At 43.5% G+C, this 21,121-nt stretch overlaps 1 protein-coding gene across 2 annotated transcripts in view; it reads right to left on the bottom strand.

Annotated features, from left to right (window-relative positions):
* Positions 1 to 10,019: 10,019 nt before the first annotated feature.
* BST1 (bone marrow stromal cell antigen 1) overlaps positions 10,020 to 21,121 on the bottom strand; it is a 31,328-nt gene continuing 20,226 nt past the window's right edge. For both annotated transcript variants that reach the window (XM_027039884.2, XM_053217558.1), the window contains exon 9: positions 10,020 to 11,474. In XM_027039884.2, coding sequence (XP_026895685.1) covers positions 11,369 to 11,474 — 106 coding nt within the window. In that variant the 3' untranslated portion in view covers positions 10,020 to 11,368. The remainder of the gene's footprint in view (positions 11,475 to 21,121) is intronic.

Consider the following 21,121-nt stretch of genomic DNA (forward strand, 5'->3'; position numbering starts at 1 on the left):
GCAGTGGATGTGTCAGCTCATGATGAAGCCGACTGGCATTGCTGCTTCAGCTCAAGCTGAGTGCCATCCAGACCAGGAGGACCTCTCAGGGGCACCGAAGTTGTGGGATCTTGGCCAAGGAAGGAAAGCTCCCTATGTTCACGTTTTCTCCTCTGTAAAACAGGGTCATAGTAGTAGTAACAACAGTACTAGCCACGAATGCTTACACAGTGCTCACTTACCTGCCAGGCACCATTCTGGATTCTTTATGCACACGAACTCATTTCATTCTGAGCACTTCGTTTGTTTGTTTTCAGAAATTTATTCACTTATATTTTCAGTTTATTTATTTATTTGGAGAGAGAGAGAGAGAGAGAGCATGGGAGGGTCAGAGGAAGAGGGGGAGAAAAAGAATCCCAAGCAGGCTCCATGCCCTATGAAGGGCTCAAACTCATGAACCATGAAATCATGACCTGAGCTGAAACAAAGAGGTGGATGCTTAACCTACTGAGCCACCTATGTTCTCCTACATACTTATTTTTTAAGTAATCTCTATACCCAATGTGGGGCTCAAACTCGCATCCCCCAAGATCAAGAGTCAGGAGCTCTACTGACTGAATCAGCCAGACACCCCTTGTTCTAAGCACTTGTAATTACTATTTACAATGAAAGACTCAGAGGTATACACAATCTGCCCAAAGTCTTACAGCTAGCAAGTCATAAAGGCAGGATCTGGGCCAGATTGTGAGACCCCAGAACACATGCTGTCAGCCACAATATTGGGCAGCCACCTGACTTGGTTCCCAGTGCTATCATGATTTATAGTAAGAAATAAATATTTGGTCTTCCTCCCATTCCTGACAAAAAGCCCCTATAAAACCTTTGGAATTTCCTATATCCTGAGAGGGGTTAAGGTGTCTTTTGTTATTTTAATAGGTGACATTGGACCACACCTAGGGGTTGACCAAGGGAACCAAATAGGTGTGGGAAGGGTTGGAACTTTCAGTCCCATCCCTTGACTCCAAGGAAGGGGAAAAGGGATAGAGATTGAATCAGTCACCAATGGCAATGATCTAATCAATCATGCCTATTAAATGAAGCCTCCATAAAAACCCAAAAGGATGGGGTTCAGAGAGCTTCCAGGTTTCTGAACACATGAAGATGAGGGGGAAAACAGCACTTGGAGAGGGCAGGGAGCCCCCCACCCTTTCACCATACCTCGACCTATGTGTCTCTTTCACCTGGCTGTTCCTGAGTTATATCCTGTATGAGTTATATCCTGAGTTATATCCTGAGTATGAAACCAGTGATCTAGCGAGTAAATGGATTTCTTGAGTTCTGTGAGTCACTCTAGCAAATTAATTTAACCCAAGGAGAAAATCATGGGAACCACTGATCTACAGCAATTCAATCAGAAGCACAGGTGACAATCTGGATTCATGATTGGTGTAAAGAGGGTTTGGGGCACAGTCTTGTAGGACTGAACCCTTAACGTGTAGAATCTGAAGGTATCTCCAGGTAGATAGTGTCAGAATTCAGTTGAATTAAAGGCCACCCAACTGGTGTCAGAAAACTGGTTGATGTGGAAAAAGCCCCACATGTTTGGTGGCCAGAATGTCAGAAGTGAAGTGTTCTGTGTACACAGGAGAAACACAGGAGGAGGTTTTTTCTTTACATTCCTCAAACCTGATAATCTTACTAAATTTTAAATACAGATTCAACATTGATTCCTTTGTGAGAAGTAAGGGAAATGATTCATTTTCACAAATACCAAATAAAAACTGTGCTGTCTAGTTAACAATGGGTTTACAACCTATGGGAAATATGTACAAACCCCTCCCCCCACATAATGGAGTCCCAAACCTTTAGACACTTCACTTCCTGGTTCTTCTCCTCTCCATTTCAAGGGCTTATTTTCTTGGACTTTGTAATGAGCATGCACCAAAGAACTAAGGTAGGAGGGACTGAAAGTCTCTGCGTCACCTCAGGGAATGTACATTTGTTCCAATCAGACTATTTTTTGCCTTACATGGGCAGAGGCGACTTCCTGATAAGGCACTACCTCTGTAGTGCTCAGCCAATGAGGAACCAGGGGAGGGACTTGCATGCTAGGAGATAAATTGTCTGCTGTAACTGCCTTGGGTGTGCCTGTGCATCAGACACCCACTCATGCAAGAACATTGATTAAAGCCTCACTTCACTGTGCTCTGAGTCTCCATGTCCCTCCTTTGATTGGGTTGGTGGACCTATTTCTCACATCCTTCACATAGCAAGTGCTCACTGGGTCATGGTTGTTCAGGGTGAAGCACTGTGACAGACAGACAAATGGGCAAGACTCGGTCCTCAAGAGAGACATAAAAACAAATGCATTTGAGACTGGAACCGAGTGAGGCATCAAGGAGGAGGTGAGCAAAGGTACCAGATGTGGATGCTCTGAGTGAAAATGGGGAGCTGAGAGAGGGCACCTGGAGAACATGAAGGGTCTTTGGAGACACAAGGCTGGAAAGGCAGCTTGGGGTCAAATGAAAAGATCTTGAATGTTACTTTTAAAAACATGGATTTTTAGAGGGGCATCTGGGTGGCTCAGTCGGTAAGTATCTGATTTTGGCTCAGGTCATGATCTCATGGCTGGTGAGTTCGAGTCCCATGTCGGGCTCTGTACTGACAACTCAGAGCCTGGAGCCTGCTTCAGATTCAGTCTCTATCTCTCTCTATACCCCCCTGCTCATGCTCTTTTTCCCTTTCTCTCTCAAAATATAAATAAACATTAAAAATGTTTAAAACATAAAAATGGTTTTATTTTGCACTGATGATTTTGAAATAGGGCTGACCCTTGCTCAGGATGATTGCTCAAGCAGTGTTATAGAAGTTAGGCTGGAAGGAAAATGCATCAGAAGCCAGGAGACCAGTCAAGAGGCAACTCTATGTCTGAAATCAGCATTTTAATGTGTAGAAAGCCTAGAACCTGACATTTAATGATTCTGCTCTCGATTCCATTCCTGATGTCAAACAAAACACCACCTTGTTGGTATTGTTGAAAATCTTTCAAGTGAGCAGGTGTTATTAACTTTAGATTCAGGAAGCAGGAAAGTTATTATTATTTTCTAAATGAAGCATTTTTTTTTTCCACAGAAACCCATTTACTTGCTAGATCACTGGCAGCATCTAAATAAGTCACAGGCCGGTGTGCTGTGAGTGACTGTGCAGGCCAACCGGTAACCCAGGCAACTGAAAGGCAGTGAACACTGTGTTCTCCAAGCCTGGCCCAAGAGATGCCTTGGCTGGGGCTTCCATGGGATTAGCCTGAGAAGCTGCTGGCCCCGACACAAACTGTGGACTAGAAATCACTTGGGGCCTTTTCTCTTCCTTTCTAGGTACTCCAAGTTCTTGTGTCTCTTGTCACCCTCTGCTCTGCTCCCCTAGCCCCCACTAGTCATATGTCATATACACTTATGGGTGTAGAGCATAAATACAGAAAAGTATGACCCATGATGCTTTTTGTTTCTTATGATGCTTTCAATCTCCTCTCGTACCATCCCTGACTTCCTCCAACAAAACTTACACTGAAAGAAAGTTAAAGAGCGTCTGACCGGCTCAGTCAGCAGGGCATGTGAGACTCTATCTCAGGGTCATGAGTTCAAGCCCCACGTTGGACGTAGAGCTGACTTAAAATAAATACATGAATAAAATTACATTAAAAGAATATTAAAGAATCACCCACCCAGTTCATCCACATGTCCATTCTCTCATGAAACCCACTTGTGGAATGTACACTTCATCCAGGCATGGCTGGGCTGGGGGTGCACAGATGGGTGAGTCTTCAAAGAAGCCACAGTCCCAAATAATGACAAGACAGTGCAGATGGACCATGTTAGGGGAATTCGCAGGGGGCTGGGGAGAAAGAGGCAAATCACAACCAAGGCTCCGATAGGAGGGAGTGCCAGAGGATTCAATGAGGAGATAATGCTGGAGGAAGATCTTTAAAAAAGTCTGCCCAATGGATGGCAGAGCAGGAAGGAAAACCAGTGCAGAGAGACAGCATGTTCAAGACCCCTAGGGCTGAGAGAGTAGGGCACATCTGGGTCATGACAAGGTACATGGTTTGATGGTGCCCAGCTGGGTACAACTTCTCCAAGAAGTTGACACCACTCATAAACCATCCCAGTGGCCACACTAATGAACATTCCAGCACATGCCGATCTTCTTGGGTCTCATTCCCTTCCATTCTTTCTCCCATAGTTTGTTTACTTAACCTATTCTGAGCTTGATCTCGTTTCCAACCTCACCCACTCTCTGTGTAGGTGGTACCCCCAGGGAGCCCCAGGGTGTCCTGGCTTGAAGGAAGGAATCTACTTCTCCATCAGGTGTCTGAGTGAGGTGCCAAGTAGCTTCACAGAACAAAGCTAACTGGTATCCATACCCTAGGAAGTCTCAGAAGGTCCAACATACTAGGTCCAAGAAAGTCATGAAGCAAAAGTGGAATTTAAAGAAAAGGGCCTGGCACAAAAACAGACACTCAGATAAATGGAACAGAATAGAGAACCCAGAAACAGACCCACAAACATATGGCCAACTAATCTTTGACAAAGCAGGAAAAGAATATCCAATGGAAAAAAGACAGTCTCTTCAGCAAGTGGTGCTGGGAAAACTGGACAGCGACATGCAGAAAAATGAACCTGGACCACTTTCTTACCCCATACACAAAAACAAACTCAAAATGGATGAAAGACCTCAATGTAAGACAGGAAGCCATCAAAATCCTAGAGGAGAAAGGAGGAAAAAATCTCTTTGACCTTGACTGCAGCAACTTCTTACTCAACACGTCTCCAGAGGCAAGGGAAACAAAAGCAAAAATGAACTACTGGGACCTCATCAAACTAAAATCTTCTGCACAGCGAAGGAAACAATCAGCAAAATTAAAAGGCAACCGACAGAATGGGAGAAGATATTTGCAAACGACATATCAGATAAAGGGTTAGTATCCAAAATCTATAAAGAACTTATCAAACTCAACACCCAAACAACAAAGAATCCAGTGAAGAAATGGGCAAAAGACATGAATATACACTTCCCCATGTGATGGCCAACCAACACAAGAAAAGATGCTCAACAACACTCATCATCAGGGAAATACAAATCAAAACCACAATGAGATACCACCTCACATCTGCCAGAATGGCTAACATTAACAACTCAGGCAACAACAGATGTTGGCGAGGATGCAGAGAAAGAGGATCTCTTTTGCATTGTTGGTGGGAATGCAAGCTGGTGCAGCCACTCTGGAAAACAGTATGGAGGTTCCTCAAAAAACTAAAACTAGAACTATCCTACGACCCAGCAATTGCACTACTAGGTAATTCATCCAAGGGATACAGGTATGCTGTTTCAAAGAGGCACATGCACCCCAATGTTTATAGCAGCACTATCAACAATAGCCAAAGTATGAAAAGAGCCCAAATTGTCCATCAATGGATGGATGAATGGATAAAGAAGATTATATATGTGTGTGTGTGTGTGTGTGTGTGTGTGTGTGTATGCACACACACACACACAATGGAGTATTACTCGGCAATCAAACAGAATGAAATCTTGCCATTTGCAACTACGTGGATGAAACCAGAGGGTATTATACTAGGCGAAATTAGTCAGTCAGAGAAAGACAAATATCATATGACTTCACTCATGAGGACTTTAAGACACAAAAACAGATGAACACAAGGCAAGGGAAGGGAAGCAAAAATAATATAAAAACAGGGAGGGGGGAAATATAAGAGACTCTTATATATCGAGAACAAACAGAGGGTTACTGAAAGGGGTGTGGGAGGGGGGCTGGGCTAAATGGGTAAGGAGCATTAAGGAATCTACTCCTGAAATCATTGTTGCACTATATGCTAACTATCTTGGATGTAAACTAAAAAAATAAAATAAAATCTTAAAAAAGGGGAAAAAAAAGAAAGAAAAGGGTCAAGGGGCACCTGGGTAACTCAGTCAGTTAAGCGTCCAACTTCTGCTCAGCTCATGATCTCAGTTCATAGGTTTGAGCCCCACATCGGGCTGTGTGCTGACAGCTCAGAGCCTGGAGCCTGCTTTGGATTCTGTCTCCCTCTCTCTCTGTCCCTCCCCTGCTGGCACTCTGCGTCTCTCTCTCTCTCTCTCTCTCTCTCTCTCTCTCTCAAAAATAAACATTAAAAAAAAAAAGGTCAACAACAGAGAATAACTTATTCACTGGACATCTACTAAACATCTTTTAAGTGCTAAGCCCTAGGCCAGGGGCTGAAGATACAGCCATGAGCAGAGTTAGTTCATCTCTGCCATGGCTGCTGTTGGTACCCACAACATGGTGGGCCAATTGTTAAGGCTGGTGGCTTTCCTGCTTAAGCCATTGGGTGTCTGCTCTGATTGATCAGGCTGTACCACAATGGTTAAATATTTCTTAATGCCACCTCCAATTCCCAGCTTTGTTTTTAACACACGTGTAATTACAAAGTGAAATAAGGAAGAAAAAAAAACTCTGAACCTGACCTCGATTGGGAGGATTGGTCAGGAAAAGCATCACTGAGGAAGAGGCCCTTGAACTGAGATCCAGATGATGGGCTGGAGCTATTTGGTGGACCCAGAAGGTGGAACAGAAGATTAGCACATCTGAACCCATAGGGAGTCAGACCATTTCGTGGATAGAGTTTGTTTGACTCCTCTCAGGTGAAATGGTGGAGACTTGAGAGCAGTGAAGCCTCTTCTGAGTTTGTTCAGGCATCAGCCCCTGCTATGGTCTGAATGTTTGTGTCCCCCCAAAATTCCCATGTTGCAATCCTATTGCCTGAAGTAACGGCATTAGTAGATGGGGCTTCTGGGAGGCCCCCAGGAAGGTGGAGCCCTCGTGAATGCAATTGGTGCATATGTAGGAGCTCCAGAAAGCTCCTTAGTGCCCCACCATGTGAAGATGTAGCAGAAAGGCCTGAGCTTGTGGATCTGGAAAGAGGGTCCTCACTAGAATGCGACCACGATGGTGCCTTGGACTTGCCAAGGACTTCCCGGCCTCCAGAACAATGACAAAGAAACTTCTGCTCGTGGTAAGCTCCCCAGGCCTGTTGTATTTTGTTACAGCAGCCCAAACAGACTATGACACCACCTCTTCTGTGGGGCAGGAGGGACTGGTAGGATTCACATAACAAGAGGTGATGGCTCAAACCGCTAACTGCCGAAGCCTCAGTACTGCTGTGCATCATGGGGCTTAGAAAGAATGTGCACAGCAAAGGGCCTCACGACCAGCAGAACAAGCCCAGACAAGCAGTCCATCCAACTCTGTGCACACGGGCAAAAACTGCCATTTCACATGGGGGATGCCCCTCTTCACCAATGAAAAACCCTATAAGCTACGAAAATGTGGAGACACGGCTGAGCCAAGTCATCTCCTCCCTTCGCCCTTGGCTGGGAGACCTTTAATTAGAATTACAAGTTGATCAGTCAGGACTTGGAACAGAATCCACTCCTGCCAGTTTAAGCAGAAAGCAAGTATAGAATCTCCAGGAGAGCCAGGGGATGAAGCTTCCAGACTGTGCAACTCGGAGCCAAGCCCCAATTAACCATGTCCGACCACCCAGCAGAGATCCTGAGCCCACCACCGGCACAGTCACCTCGGACGGAAACAGCCGTGTCACCATTAGGACCCCACCCACTACTGTCCTTTCCTCTGGACAGTCTGACTCCTTGGCCACAAGTCCCCTGAAAGGAAGCCTCAAGCACGTGCACCCAACTGGTGAGCTTTACATCAAGTGTCGGCATCCTGGCTTCAAGGGCAAAGGGGGAAGCAGACTGCTAGCTTCTTTCTTGGAGAGGTAGGACTTAAAGGGTGAGAAGGCCCCCAGGCGTATGAAATGTGCTCCAAAGGAGCTAGACCTCACCCTTTATGCTGGAGGTCTGTAGTCAAGCCTGGAGGCATTGTTTTCCAAGAGGGGACAGAGCCAGAGCCTCCATTGTCCTGTTTCTTATCTGTGAAACAGAGCCACCTAAGACAAAATAAAACCCCCTTTGTCTGGCAATACTTTACTTCCACTCAGGCCCGGCCACATGATTTGCAGGGCCCAGTGAAAAGCGCAAATGCTAGGTTCCTTGCTCAAAAATTTAAAATTTAAAACACAGAAACAGAAGAGCATTAGACCAAGCTGGGCCCTTCTGAGGAGGAGTCCCTGGGCCCCTGCACAGATCACATGCCTTTGAGGCTGGTTCTGCTTCCTCCCTCCTCTGTGGCCGGTAGGATTGTATTGTTTGAACCCTTGTCTAATCTAGCATTGCTAGACATAATGGGAAGAGAGGGGAACTCAAATGATATTCTTGATAACACAGTATCTAGTAAGGTCTGGAAACCTCTTAGAGTTCATTTTGGGAGTGTCACACTGGAATCTACACAAGGAAGAAGAAATCATGAAACTCCAAGGCCTCAATGAGAAGAAAATTTGCTTTGGTAAGCTTGTTCATCCTGCCTGATCTTGTAACAATGCCCTACTGCCTGTCATAGGATATGGTTTGTCACGGTGCAGGAACTGGGGCAGGATTTTGAAACACTCCAGAGATTTCCTTTCTTCCTTCTTGTCTTCCTTCTTTCCTTCCTTCCTTTCTCTCCCCCCACCCCGCCTTCTTCTATAAACCTTGGCCAAATGTTTGGCCAACCCCCTTTGAAGCTAAAGGAAGATATCCACGGTCTGATATTGTATGCCGAAGGCTACAAGTGGCTAACCTTTATATAAAAATAAAAAACACCCCCAAATTCAATCACCCACACCAGGTTTCTCAAAAAACCCATGGGACCTCAGCTACTAAAATAGAAATCTGGGCACTGGGAATGGCCAGGCTCATATGCATGGAAAACTCTTGTTTCCATGTAACTGTAAGTCTAATTTCCACCTGCAATGCTCAGGCGGTTTGAGTAGGGATATGACATCATCAGCCCTTGGAAGTGAGATAGAAATTATGTTACCCTGACAGGTGTCGTTAAACATGCCGAGGCAAGCAAGAGAGGTGCCAGTATGGACAGGAGAGAAGTCCAGTTTGGGAGAAAGAGAGACTGTTTTGTGTCAAAGTGCAAGGGAAAAGCAAAAGCAAAGACGATACGTGGATAGCAAGGTTGGAAATCTACTGAGAAAGGAGTCCATTCAGATGGTTCTGAAACAGAATCTAGGGATCCTTAACATTTGTGGGATCTTATTTAGTACAGCAGATGGGCAAACACTCCAACTCTGGTTGTAGAAACTCCTTTCCACTTACTAGCCTTGTGACCTTGAGGAAGTGTCAAGCCTCAGTTTTCTTGTCTGCAAAATGAGATAGTAATGATAACTATGTGAATGATTAAATCATTTATCAGGCATTTACAACAGTGCCTGGCTGATGATAAGAACTCATGAAATGCTAGCTATGGTCATGATGATGGTGATGATCATGAAGGTAGCTGATGACAGTGGTTAAGGAAGTTAGCTGGTCTCTCCTACCAAATCACCAGCAATGGGCCAATGAGCCGGTGGATGCCACGAGGGAGGGGTAACGGTGGGAGAGAAGGAAACAGGAGAGAAAGAGATGGGTGACAGAGGGAACTAGTCAAGAGGCTTTGATGTCATTCCCAGGGAGAGAGATGAGGCCAGCCCAGGGCAGTCTGAGATGCTCTTTAGCTATTCATGGGGTTGTTATGTGTGTCTATGTTATACACAGTGATCATGAGGCTGTTCAGTTTTCCAACTGTATAGGGACTATTTGGTCAAGCGTCCACAAAAATTGAGGAGAGGCACTGCCAGGGGGGCCTCACCTAGAGATGAGGGGCACTGGGGTAAGAGAGAAAGAGCCCTGTGCTCAGGGTTACACATTTGAGGAACAGCTCTACCGCCCTCGGACAATCTTTTTCTCCCCCTTACAGAGATTTACAGGCCCTGCAGGAAGTGAAAGATCTCCCGCTGCCTGTTTCTGGGAACCGGGGCATCAGAATCAGGGAGTTCTCATGTCTGAAACCCCCACACATGCTTTAGGTAAGAAAAGGAATAAGGAGAACAGAGAAGTGTCTGTGACAAGCTTTTGGTTTTATTTTTGTCTTCTGGAAATGTTTTGTGTCAAGACAAAGTACCACACACGTATGATACGTGTGTGTGTGTGTATATGTGTGTGGATTTCTCCCTTTCTGATTATAAAAGTAACACATACTCATTAGAGAACATCCGAGAAACACAAAAATGCCAAAGTCAAAAACAGGAATCACTGATAAGACCACCACCCAGAGATAATTGCTCTGCCTTTGAGTTTATTACTTTTTCTTTCATTCGTTTACAATATGCATATCGTAATAGAATTTGTTAAATTGTATTATATTTTAGAAGGTTTTATATCTCACTTCTTGTACTTATTGTTGACATTTTGCTATATCATTAAATGTTCTTTGAAAACATTTCAGTTACACACAGTGAAATTTACTCTTTTTGATATACGGTTCTAAGTGTTGACAAAGACATAGATTCACTACCACAATCAAGATACAGAACAGTTTCTCACTCCCCCAAAATTCCCTCACACTACCCCTTTGTAGTTACCCCCTCCCCCTAGTCCTAACCCTTTGCTACCACTGATCTATTCTCCATTCCTACAGTGTTGCCTTTTCCAGAATGTCATATAAGTAGAATAATACAGTATGTCGCCTATTGGTCTGGCTTCTTGTATTAGCACATGAGTGTTACTCATGTAACATTTTCTTTCTGACTATATAGAGAGTGTTGCTGAGTATTGTATAGATGTACCACACTGAGCCCATCCGTTCACCAGCTGAAGGACATTTGGATTGGTAAACATGATTTTTACCAGTTAAATGCAATTCTAACCTACAGATATACCAAACCATATGAAAACAGTTCCCTATTATTGGACATTATGAGTTTCTCCTCCCCATTATACATAACCATTAAGTGAACACCTTTATTCATAAATCTTTGCACGTCAAATATATATACATTTATAGAGTGTATATATATCTTAAGCTATCAATAAGCAAGCAGTGTGCCCCACAGGGGATATAGGAAAATTCAGAAAAAATATAAAATCTAATTCTACTAGAATTTTCTAAAAATATTTTATTATGTAACAATAGTCTGGGTCTCAATGCTTTATACAATATGACACAAGAAACTAATAACTTGCTTTCATTCTAATGCAGCAATTTTAACCTGCTAAGTAGAACTAGACTAATTTCTTGTCTCTGAAATCCCGAGCGTGTGTATCATTGAAAACATTAACATTTTTTCCCAGAAGGAAGCTTCTTTAGACAGTGGAACCACCTGGTATGCACAGAACAAGATGGAGGAATGTGCAAGGGCGGGTTTCAGGGCTGGGGGATGGTAGGGCAGCACAGCTGGGCTTCCAGTCACAGTTGAATAACTGAAGCCAGAACCACTAAGAAAGGAATGAAGAGGCTGGCACCATGTTCTGCACAGAGGGGTGGGGCTTCTCTTCGAGTGGAGGTTACTGCTCTGCAAATTAAAAAGGAAAGAGAGAAAATTTCAGTATTGGTGTGCAACGCCTACTGTCAAAAATATACATGCATGCTGCAAAAAAAATTGAAATACTGCAGAAAGTTAACAAGTGACGAGTAAAAGTGCCTTCGACTCCCCCATTCTTGCTTTCTACAGAGAATCATTGCTGACGGTTTGAACTGTCTTCCCAGGAACGTAACACGTTTGCATACATTACACATGTTCCCACACACACCTTCACACACCCTTTCATCTGAGTACAAATGCAACCTGTAATTTTTTTCCCCTAACATCATATTTTGGACATACTTTCATATTGTACGTATGAGTTAATTCATTCTTCCTCATGGATGAATTCTTACTGTATGGATATACCATAAACCTAGCCAACTTCCCTACTGATGGACATTACACTGTCAGAGTTTAACTGGCGTGGAAAAACCTATCTTGACTTAAAGACACCAAGAGAGGACCCGGCCAAAAAAAATGGACTCTGGTCGGGGCTCCTGGGTGGCTCAGCTGGTTGAGCATCTGTCTTCAGCTCAGGTCATGATGTCGCAGTTCGTGGGTTTGAGCCCTGCGTCAAGCTCTACACAGAGCCTGCTTGGGATTCTCTATCCCTCTCTTTCTGCCCCTCCCTTGCTCTCTCTCTCTCTCTCTCAAAAATAAATACTTAAACAAAACATGGACTTGTCATAGCAAATAGAGTCTGACCACTGACTGGATTTTTTAAAACAGAAATTACTGAATTTTTAAAAGCCAATTCAAAGATACATCCTTTTAAATCATGAAACCATCGAATGTTGGCTTGGAAATTTATCCCATGGTTTGGGACTCCATCTGAGTGCTGGTCACCCCTCATTCACTAATGTTTATTGCAGCATTATTTATAATAGCAAGATATGGAAGCAACCTATTGATGGATGAATGGATAAGGAAGACGTATTCACACACACACACACACACACACACACACACACACACGTGCTCATGCAGACACACACAGGATTATTACACAGCCACAAAAAAGGATGCAATTTTTAGCATTTGCAACAACATAGATGGACCTAGAGGGTATTATGCTAAGTGAAATAATTCAGACTATGAAAGACAAATACCATATGATTCAGTTATATGTAAATCTAAAAGAAAAAAAAAACAAATGAATAAACAAACAAAAAGTAGAATCAGACCTGTAAATACAGAGGACAAACTGATGGTTGTCAGAGGGGAGGAGAGTGGGAGAATGGGCAAAATGGATGAAGGGGAGTGGAAGATACAGACTTCCAGTTATGGAATGAATAAGTCACAAGAAAAAAGAGAAAGAAAGGAAGGAAGGAAGGAAGGAAGGAAGGAAGGAAGGAAGGAAGGAAGGAAGGCAAGCATAGAGAATTTAATGATACTGTAATAGTGTTATATGCTAACAGATGGTAGTTATACTTGGGATGAGCATAGCATAATGTATAAGCCTGTCTAATCACCATATTGTACACCTGAAACTAATGTAACATTGTGTGTCAACTACACTCAAATAAAAAACAAATTAATAAAAATGGAATAAAGGAACCTCAAGCAGCCACAAGTTTGTACTAGGGCTCCCCCTGCTGGACATTTACTACAATTGCACTTCTGATTCAGTTAACGTTTCAGACTTGATTTAGTCAAAATTATTTTTTTTTCTTTACAATAATTAACGAATCCAAGGGTATACTTATTTTTATTCTTTTAAGAAAATAAAATATTACAGAACTAAACATAGTCATAATAAGAGTCTCCACCCTTTTTCAGTTCTCACTGCCTTTTCTAGAAGTAACCACTGGTAGCAATTTGGAGCTCGTCTCCTTAGACCATTTCATCACTGACATCCATTATCACGCACACACAGAAACACGTAGTTTTCCTTTGCTTTTCACGACTGGGTTCATGTTCTAGGCACTGATTTGTCACAACTTAAACTTTTCCTGTCCACATGAGGTTGTGCTGGAGGGCAAGTTTTATGCAAAGAAAAAACACTATTTGCAATTACTTTCGTTTTAAAAATTAATTCTAGCTATTAAGCTTATAAATTCAAACACCTTATTTCTCCAAACATTTTTCTAGTTGACTCACGAGTCATATTTTTCTGTTTAAAAACCTAGGCGGGGGGCGCCTGGTGGGCTCAGTACACAACTCTGGATGTCGAGGTCATGAGTTCAAGCCTCACATTGGGCCTAAAGCTTACTTTTAAAACAAAATTAAAAAACCTCGGGACCTCTGATAATAACTTTTTTTTTTAAGTAATCTTGGGGTGCCTGGGTGGCTCAGTCAGCTGGGCGTCTGACTTCGGCCCAGGTCATGACCTCATGGTGCATGGGTTCGAGCCCTGCATCAGGCTCTGTGTGGACAGCTCAGAGCCTGGAGCCTGCTTCCGATTCCGTGTCTCCCTCTCTCTCTGCCCGTCCCTTGCTCATGCTCTCTCTCTCTCTCTCTCAAAAATAAATAAATCATTAATTTTTTTTAATAAATTAATAAATTAAAAAATAAAAAGTGATCTCTGTGCCCAACATGGGGCTTGAACTCACTATCCCAACATCCAAAGTCACATACTCTACAGATTAAGCCAGCCAGGTGCCTCTGACAATAAGTTTTAAGGGGATTTCATACCTAATCAAATTTCCTTGAATATTTTTAACTCAGGTTATTTTAGACTAAATTATTTTAAACTTATCTTTTTTAAATGTTACATTTTTTTAAATACTTCAAGTGACTTTAAATGAGCAACACCTTCTCAAACACTCGATTCTAGTAAATCTAATAAAGGTATAAAATTTCATCTTAATTCTCTTAAACATTCCAATTTTGGCTAAAAACTTAGAATCTCTTATAACTTTCAACATTAAAAAACCCAAGTCTACAATCAGTTATTTAATAGTTACATACATATTTGGAATCACAGGGCTATTTTTATATGCTAAATTCTCTAAAATGCTGCAAATTTAATTAAATACCAAAAAATGCAAGTTCTTCCTAAACTTACCACAAAACTATTTTTTTTTAATGTTGATTTATCTTGGAGAGAGAAAGACAGAGCTCGAGGAAGGGAGGGGCAAAGAGAGAGGGAGACAGAATCCGAAGCAAGCTCTAGGCTCTGAGCCGTCAGCACAGACCCTGACATGGGGCTCAAACCCCTGAACCATGAGATCATGACCTGAGCCGTAGTCGAATGTTCAACCAACCTAGCCACCCAGGCGCCCCAACTTTCCACAAAACTATTAATAATATGAGTTGGATTTATATTGACAGCTATATATTCCGTTTTAAACCTTTGTAGATTAAAAATCCTTTGTTCTACTATTCCAAAGCAAGTTGAGCTTGGATTTCCCACTTCTGTGTCCTAGGGTGTGTGGGCGGAAGAGGGACAATGCATTTTGGAGAATTCCGACCAAGATGAGACTTTTGATGTTTCTCCTTGACCTCAATTGATACAAGGAGTCCTTATTTCAATAACATAAGTATGTCTGTTTTCTCATTTCCTCACCAATCCTGTATTGTCATTGTGCTGAATTTTTGGCCAATACTGGAGTCTACAAGATTGTTTTCTACATATTTTTTCATGAGAAATTGTTCATGAGAATTTCTCCATATTGCTGTATGATTATCCTATCACTGTTTCCCCCACCCAGCTTTACGGAGATATAATCTACATAGAATGTCTACATTCTATTCCAGTAAATGTAACCCTTTGATGTAACCATTCACTTCTCATTGGATATCTACCTCTGATTCAGTATTATAAAGAATGCTTTGATGAACATCTCTGAGCATAGAGGTTGTGCCCACATTCTGAATCGTTTCTTTAGAAGAGGGTACCAGAAGTACCCTAAGGTCTGACTTAAGGTCAAAGATTATGAATATTTTTATAATGCCTGATACATATTGTCAAATTTTTCTCCCAAAGCAATTTACAAACTTATAATGGCATCAAGCATTTAATAACATCTTTAAAATATTTTTTCCGCTGTATGTCAAAGACATTGTGGTGAAAATTGCACCTCATGAAATCTGTATGTCATTTGGGGCACCTGGGTGGCTCAGTCGGTTGAGCATCCAACTTCAGCTCAGGTCATAATCTTGCCATTCAGTTCGTGAGTTGGAGCCCCACATCGGGCTCACTGCTCTTAGCACAGAATCCACTTAGGATCCTCTGTGCCCTTCTCCCTCTACCCCTCCCCGACTTGTGCTCTCTTAAAACAAATAAACATTAAAAAAATTATATCTCATTATTACTACAAGGAGGAACTCATTCTCCGTATTTGCCATTTGGGGATCATCTCTTGCAAATTATCCATCAATATTCTTAGTGAAGTTGTTTAAAAGAGATCAGTAAAATTCCTTCCAGGGCAATGAGAGTGGAGGAAAATCTGGCAACGAGTGAAAGAGGGTTTGGGTTTTTTTTTTGGTTTTTTTTTTTGTTTGTTTTTTTTAATTTACATCCAAGTTAGTTAGCATCTAGTGCAACAATGTTTTCAGGAGTAGATTCCTTAGTGCCCCTTACCCATTTAGCCCCTCCCCCCTCCCACCCCTCCAGTAACCCTCTGTTTGTTCTCCATATTTAAGGGTCTCTTATGTTTTGTCCCCCTCCCTGTTTTTATATTATTTTTGCTTCCCTTCCCTTATGATCATCTGTTTTGTACCTTAAAGTCCTTATATGAGTGAAGTCATATATTTGTCTTTCTCTGACTAATTTCGCATAGCATAATACCCCCCAGTTTCATCCACGTAGTTGCAAATGGCAAGATTTCATTCCTTTTGATTGCCGAGTAATACTCCATTCTACAAATATACCACATCTTCTTTATCCATTCACCCACCGATGGACATTTGGGCTCTTTCCATACTTTGGCTATTGTTGATAGTGCTGCTATAAACATGGGGGTGCAAGTGCCAAGAGGGTTTTATTCATGACATTCAATGGAACTGGGAAAGAACTGTCATAAATAAATCTATTCAACAATCACTGAAAGAATGCCCAAACAAAGTAAAGAACAGATCAGGGACTATAAGCCCCTTCCTGGTGTGCCTGTGGCTCAGTTGGTTAAGCATCTGACTTCGGCTCAGGTCATGATCTCATACTTTTGAGAGTTCAAGCCCCACATCAGGCTCTCCACTCTCAGCACAGAGCTCACTTTGGATCCTGTCTCTCTCTCTGCTCCTTCCCCCTCACTCTCTCTCTTAAAAATAAACATTTTTAAAAAAATCCTTCCTTATCTGCTGTGATGTGAACCACAGGGACATTTTGAGGCAGTGTGGTTTGGTGGGAAAAACAAGGATTTGACACACGAACTTGCATTCTGGGTGTGGCTCTAGCCAGTCCTGAATGACTCTAAGAGATCACTTAGCCCCCTCAGCATCACTGATGGGGATCAAATTGCCCACCTTCCAGGAACGTGATCAGGAGGCAAGATGATGACCCCACACTGCCGCACTTGAAGCCCGACACACCCAAAGTCCTCAGAAAGGCCTGGGAGAGGTATGGAGAGCCAACCTCAGTCACCCGGCACATCCTGCAGCAGAGGAGGTAAACTGAGGCACGGGGTGCCAGGGTGGCACCACTTGCCTGTTTCAGGAATGGCAGTGGAGGGCCCAGTGGTTTTACAAAAAGAAACTTTACGTGATCTGTATCTGTATAAAGTTGACAGTCTGCTTAAGGAAACAGGGAGTAAAACCCTAAAGACCCGAGTTACACTGTAACGCTAAGGAGCCTACGCGGCCAGGCCTTTTGAAGTCCCCAGCAAACTGGGTTGCCCAGGCCACTAAATCCTCCCACAACCTTATTCCCCTTTTCTCCGCCTAAGTGAAACATCAGTTTCTGTTTCTTGCAATCGAAATCTGGAACTTACACATTTGCTACCACCAGGCATGTCTCCAACTTCCCTAGGACACCTGTCATTCCTTTTGGCTACCTGGCTGGATTGAGACATTGTCTGAAACACGTGATTCCACAGAGAGGAAACCAATCCCTTTCTTTCTTTTTCTTTCTTTCTTTCTTCCTTTCTTTTTCTTTCTTTCTCTCTCTTCTTTTTCCCTTTCTTTCTTTTATTTCTTCTCTCCTTTCTTCCTCTTTCTTTTCTCTCTTTTCTTCCTTTCTCTCTCCCTTTTTCTTTCTCCCTCTTTCCTTTCTTTCTCTTTTCTTTCTTTCCCTCTTTCTTTCTTTCTCTCTCCCTTTCTTTTTTTCTTTCTCCCTCTCTTTTCTTTCTTTCTTTCTCTTTCTTTGTCTCTCCCTTTCTCTTTTTTCTTTCTTTCTCCCTCTCTCTTCTTTCTCTCTCACTTTCTTTCTCTCCCTCTCTTTCTTCTTTTATTTCTTTTCTTTCTTTCTTTCTCTCTCTTCTTTTTTTCCTTTCTCTTTCTTTTATTTCTTCTCTCCTTTCTTCCTCTTTCTTTCTTTTCTCTTTTCTTCCTTTCTCCCTTTTTCTTTCTCCCTCTTTCCTTTCTTTCTCTTTTCTTTCTTTCCCTCTCTCCTTTCTTTCTCTCTCCCTTTTTTTCTTTCTCCCTCTCTCTTCTTTCTTTCTTTCTCTCCCTTTCTCTTTTTTCTTTCTCCCTCTCTCTTTTCTTTCTTTCTCTCTCTCACTTTTCTTTCTCTCCCTCTCTTTCTTCTTTTATTTCTTTCTTTTCTTTCTCTTTCTTTCTCTCTCTCTCTCTCTCTCTCTGTCTCTCTCCCCCCCCCCCCCCCCACCCCTCCTAAGTGCCTACCAGGTTGCAGGCTCCATGATAATCTCTTGGGAAACATCCATCAGTGAACAAAACAGGTAAAAGTCTCTGTCCTTCTGGGGCTTATGTGCTAACAGGTGGGAGATAGGCAGTAAAGAATAAACTTAGGCACCTGAGTGGCTCAGATGGTTAAGCATCCAACTTTAGCTCAGGTCATGGTCTCATCATTTGTGAGTTTGCACTGACAGTGTGGAGCCTGCCTGGGATTCTCTCTCTCTGCCTCTCCCCCACTTGCATGCACAGACGCTCTCTCTTGCTCTCTCTCTCTCTCTCAAAATAAGTAAACTTTAAGAAAAAAGTGTGTAAAGAAAAAGAATAAACTTAATGAGCAAATAAGTCAGAAGCTGATAAACATCATAAAAAAGAAAAATAGAGCCACAGGAGGGGTTTCACAGAGCCAGTCCATGGTGCAGGCTGTAATTTAAAATACCGAGGTCAGGATAACTTCCTGGAGGTGAGATGCAAGCTAATACAGCAGGTGAGAGAGTTAGCCCATTGACAGCTAGGGGAAGGACTTCCAGGCAGAGGGAACAGTGCAGGTAAAGGCCCTGGGGCAGGAATGCACCTGGGATGTTCCAGGAGGCCACTCTGAGGCACAGAAAGGAGAAGGGAGTAAGGAAGAAGCTGGAGAGAACTGGGCCAGAGCAGGCTGTTTGGCTCTTACTCTGAGCGATATGGGAGTGGCTGCAGAGTTGTGAGCCGACGAGTCCCATGACTGAATAGTTACAGAACTACACTCTATACTTTGTGAACTTCTGGAAGTTTCCCTAATAAACAATTAAAATGGCAGCTGGGCCTCAAACAGGCCATGAAGGATGGGACAAGGTGGAAGCAAGAAGGCTCATTAGGGCCCGCTAAGTAATCTAGCTGACTGCTGGCCAGGCTGGTTCTGGTAGGTGACTGCATACGCCATCAATCTGGAGGTTGAACCAGTGGAATTTTCTGGTAAAGCATGAGAGAAGGGAAGGAATCAAAGACAGCTCCAAGATTTCTGGAACAGGCATTTGGGGGTTTGGGGAAAGCTGGGCATTGCCATCAATTGAGACCAGGAAGACTCTGGGTAGACCAAGTTTAGAGGTCTCTTAGTTTCCTGTTGCCACTGCAATAAATCAATCAGTGGCTTAAAACAACGCACATTTACTCTCTTACAGTTCTGAAGGCCGGAAGTCAGAAACCAGTCTCACCACACTAAAGTCAAGGTGTCAGTGGGGCTCCTTCGTTCTGGAGAGCCTCCTGAAGGAAGAATCGGTTTCTCTGCCCTTTTCTGCTTTTAAAGTACACCCTTCCAGGGGCGCCTGGGTGGCTCAGTCAGTTAAGCATCTGACTTCAGCTCGGGTCATGATCTCATGGTTTGTGAGTTCAAGCCCCGCATCAGGTGAGCTGGAGCCCTGCCCCGCTTCAGGTGAGCCCCGCTTCTCTCTCCTCTCTCTCTGCCCCTTGCTCACTTACACTCTCAATAAATAAATAAATAAATAAATAAATAAGGTGCACCAGTCCAATCTCTGCTTCCATGATCACACTGCCTGCTTGTGCTGTGCATCGAATCTCCCTCTGCCTCCCCCTCATAAGGACACTTGTGATTCTATTTAGGGTCCACCTGGATAACCAAGGATAGTCTCCCCATCTCAAGATCCTCAACGTAATCACATCTGAAAAGTCCCTTTGCCATACAAGGTGACAGTCACAGATTCCAAGGATGACAACTGGGTATCGTTAGGCGCCATGATTCAGCCTACCGGAGCAGGTAAACTCAGTTCGGTTTGGGATGTGTTGAGATTGAAATACCTATTAGACCATCCAAGTGGAAACACTGAGTAGACTGTTAAATATGCAAGTATGGCGTTCCGTACAGGACCTAGACTAGAGACATTCATTCCGGAGGCACCAGCATACAGGTGAGATTTTAAAGCCACGAGGCTGGATTTAAAGCAGATACTCACTTTCCCACCCTGCCCTGCAGTTAGCGCACAGACACATGACCAAACTCTGCCAACCAGCTGTCTCCATTGGAGCACAGTGGATTGAGACAGCAGGGCCCCCCAACGTCTAGTCTAGGGGCACCTGGGTGGCTCATTTGGCTAGCGTCTAACTCTTGATTTCAGCTCGGGGCGTGATCTCATGGTTCATGAGATCAAGCCCCACACTGGGTTCTGCTGAGTGCACTGGGATTCTCTCTCCCTCTCTCTCTGCCCCTCCCCCACTCACGCTCTCTCTTTCTCTCAAAATAAATAAGCTTAACAAGTAAACTGTTCTAACCATGAGGATGCCTAAGGCACCAGCGCTCTGAGGCTGCAGTGGCAGAGATTGTAGAAGCACCCAGGTGTGAGCACAGGTACTCTCTGAGCTGTGTGTACCCACACAGGCTCCCCTCCGGCAGTTCTGGGTCGACTTCGGCCTGGCCTCCGGTCCCGCTTCCCCGGCTCTCACAGGAAGATTCTGTGCGGTGCCTTAAAATCTTTGAATACATCCCATTTCTGCCGAACTACCTGGAGCTGATGTGTGATGCCTGTAGGCAAGAATTTCGACCGATGCCCTTCCTACTTGAACTAGAGGAACCTGGGCCCTGTGCCCAGGCCTGGCTCTTTAAGAGTCTTTCCAGTGTCCTGTCTAGAAAGGAGGTGGGGGGCTAATACACCCGTTGCTTTCTTCAATCTCCACGACAAACCTGCGAGGTGGTTTCCATTATTTTCGTTTGGGGCCTGAGAAAACCGCCCACCTCAGGCTATGGGACTCCAAGCGCAGTGCTCTTACCGCCGCCCAAAGGCTCAGTGTCCACAGTCTGTGGGCAGGAAAGTTCCTGGTGAGAAGTTGGGGGGTGGTGTGTGTAGAAAGAGTGTGAAGGACCCGGAGGGCCAGACTAGAAGTCTGGATCGGTCACAGGAACCTTGAAGGTCTTT

This window comes from Acinonyx jubatus, chromosome B1 (genome assembly GCF_027475565.1).
Source record: "Acinonyx jubatus isolate Ajub_Pintada_27869175 chromosome B1, VMU_Ajub_asm_v1.0, whole genome shotgun sequence".
Taxonomy (NCBI): domain Eukaryota; kingdom Metazoa; phylum Chordata; class Mammalia; order Carnivora; family Felidae; genus Acinonyx; species Acinonyx jubatus.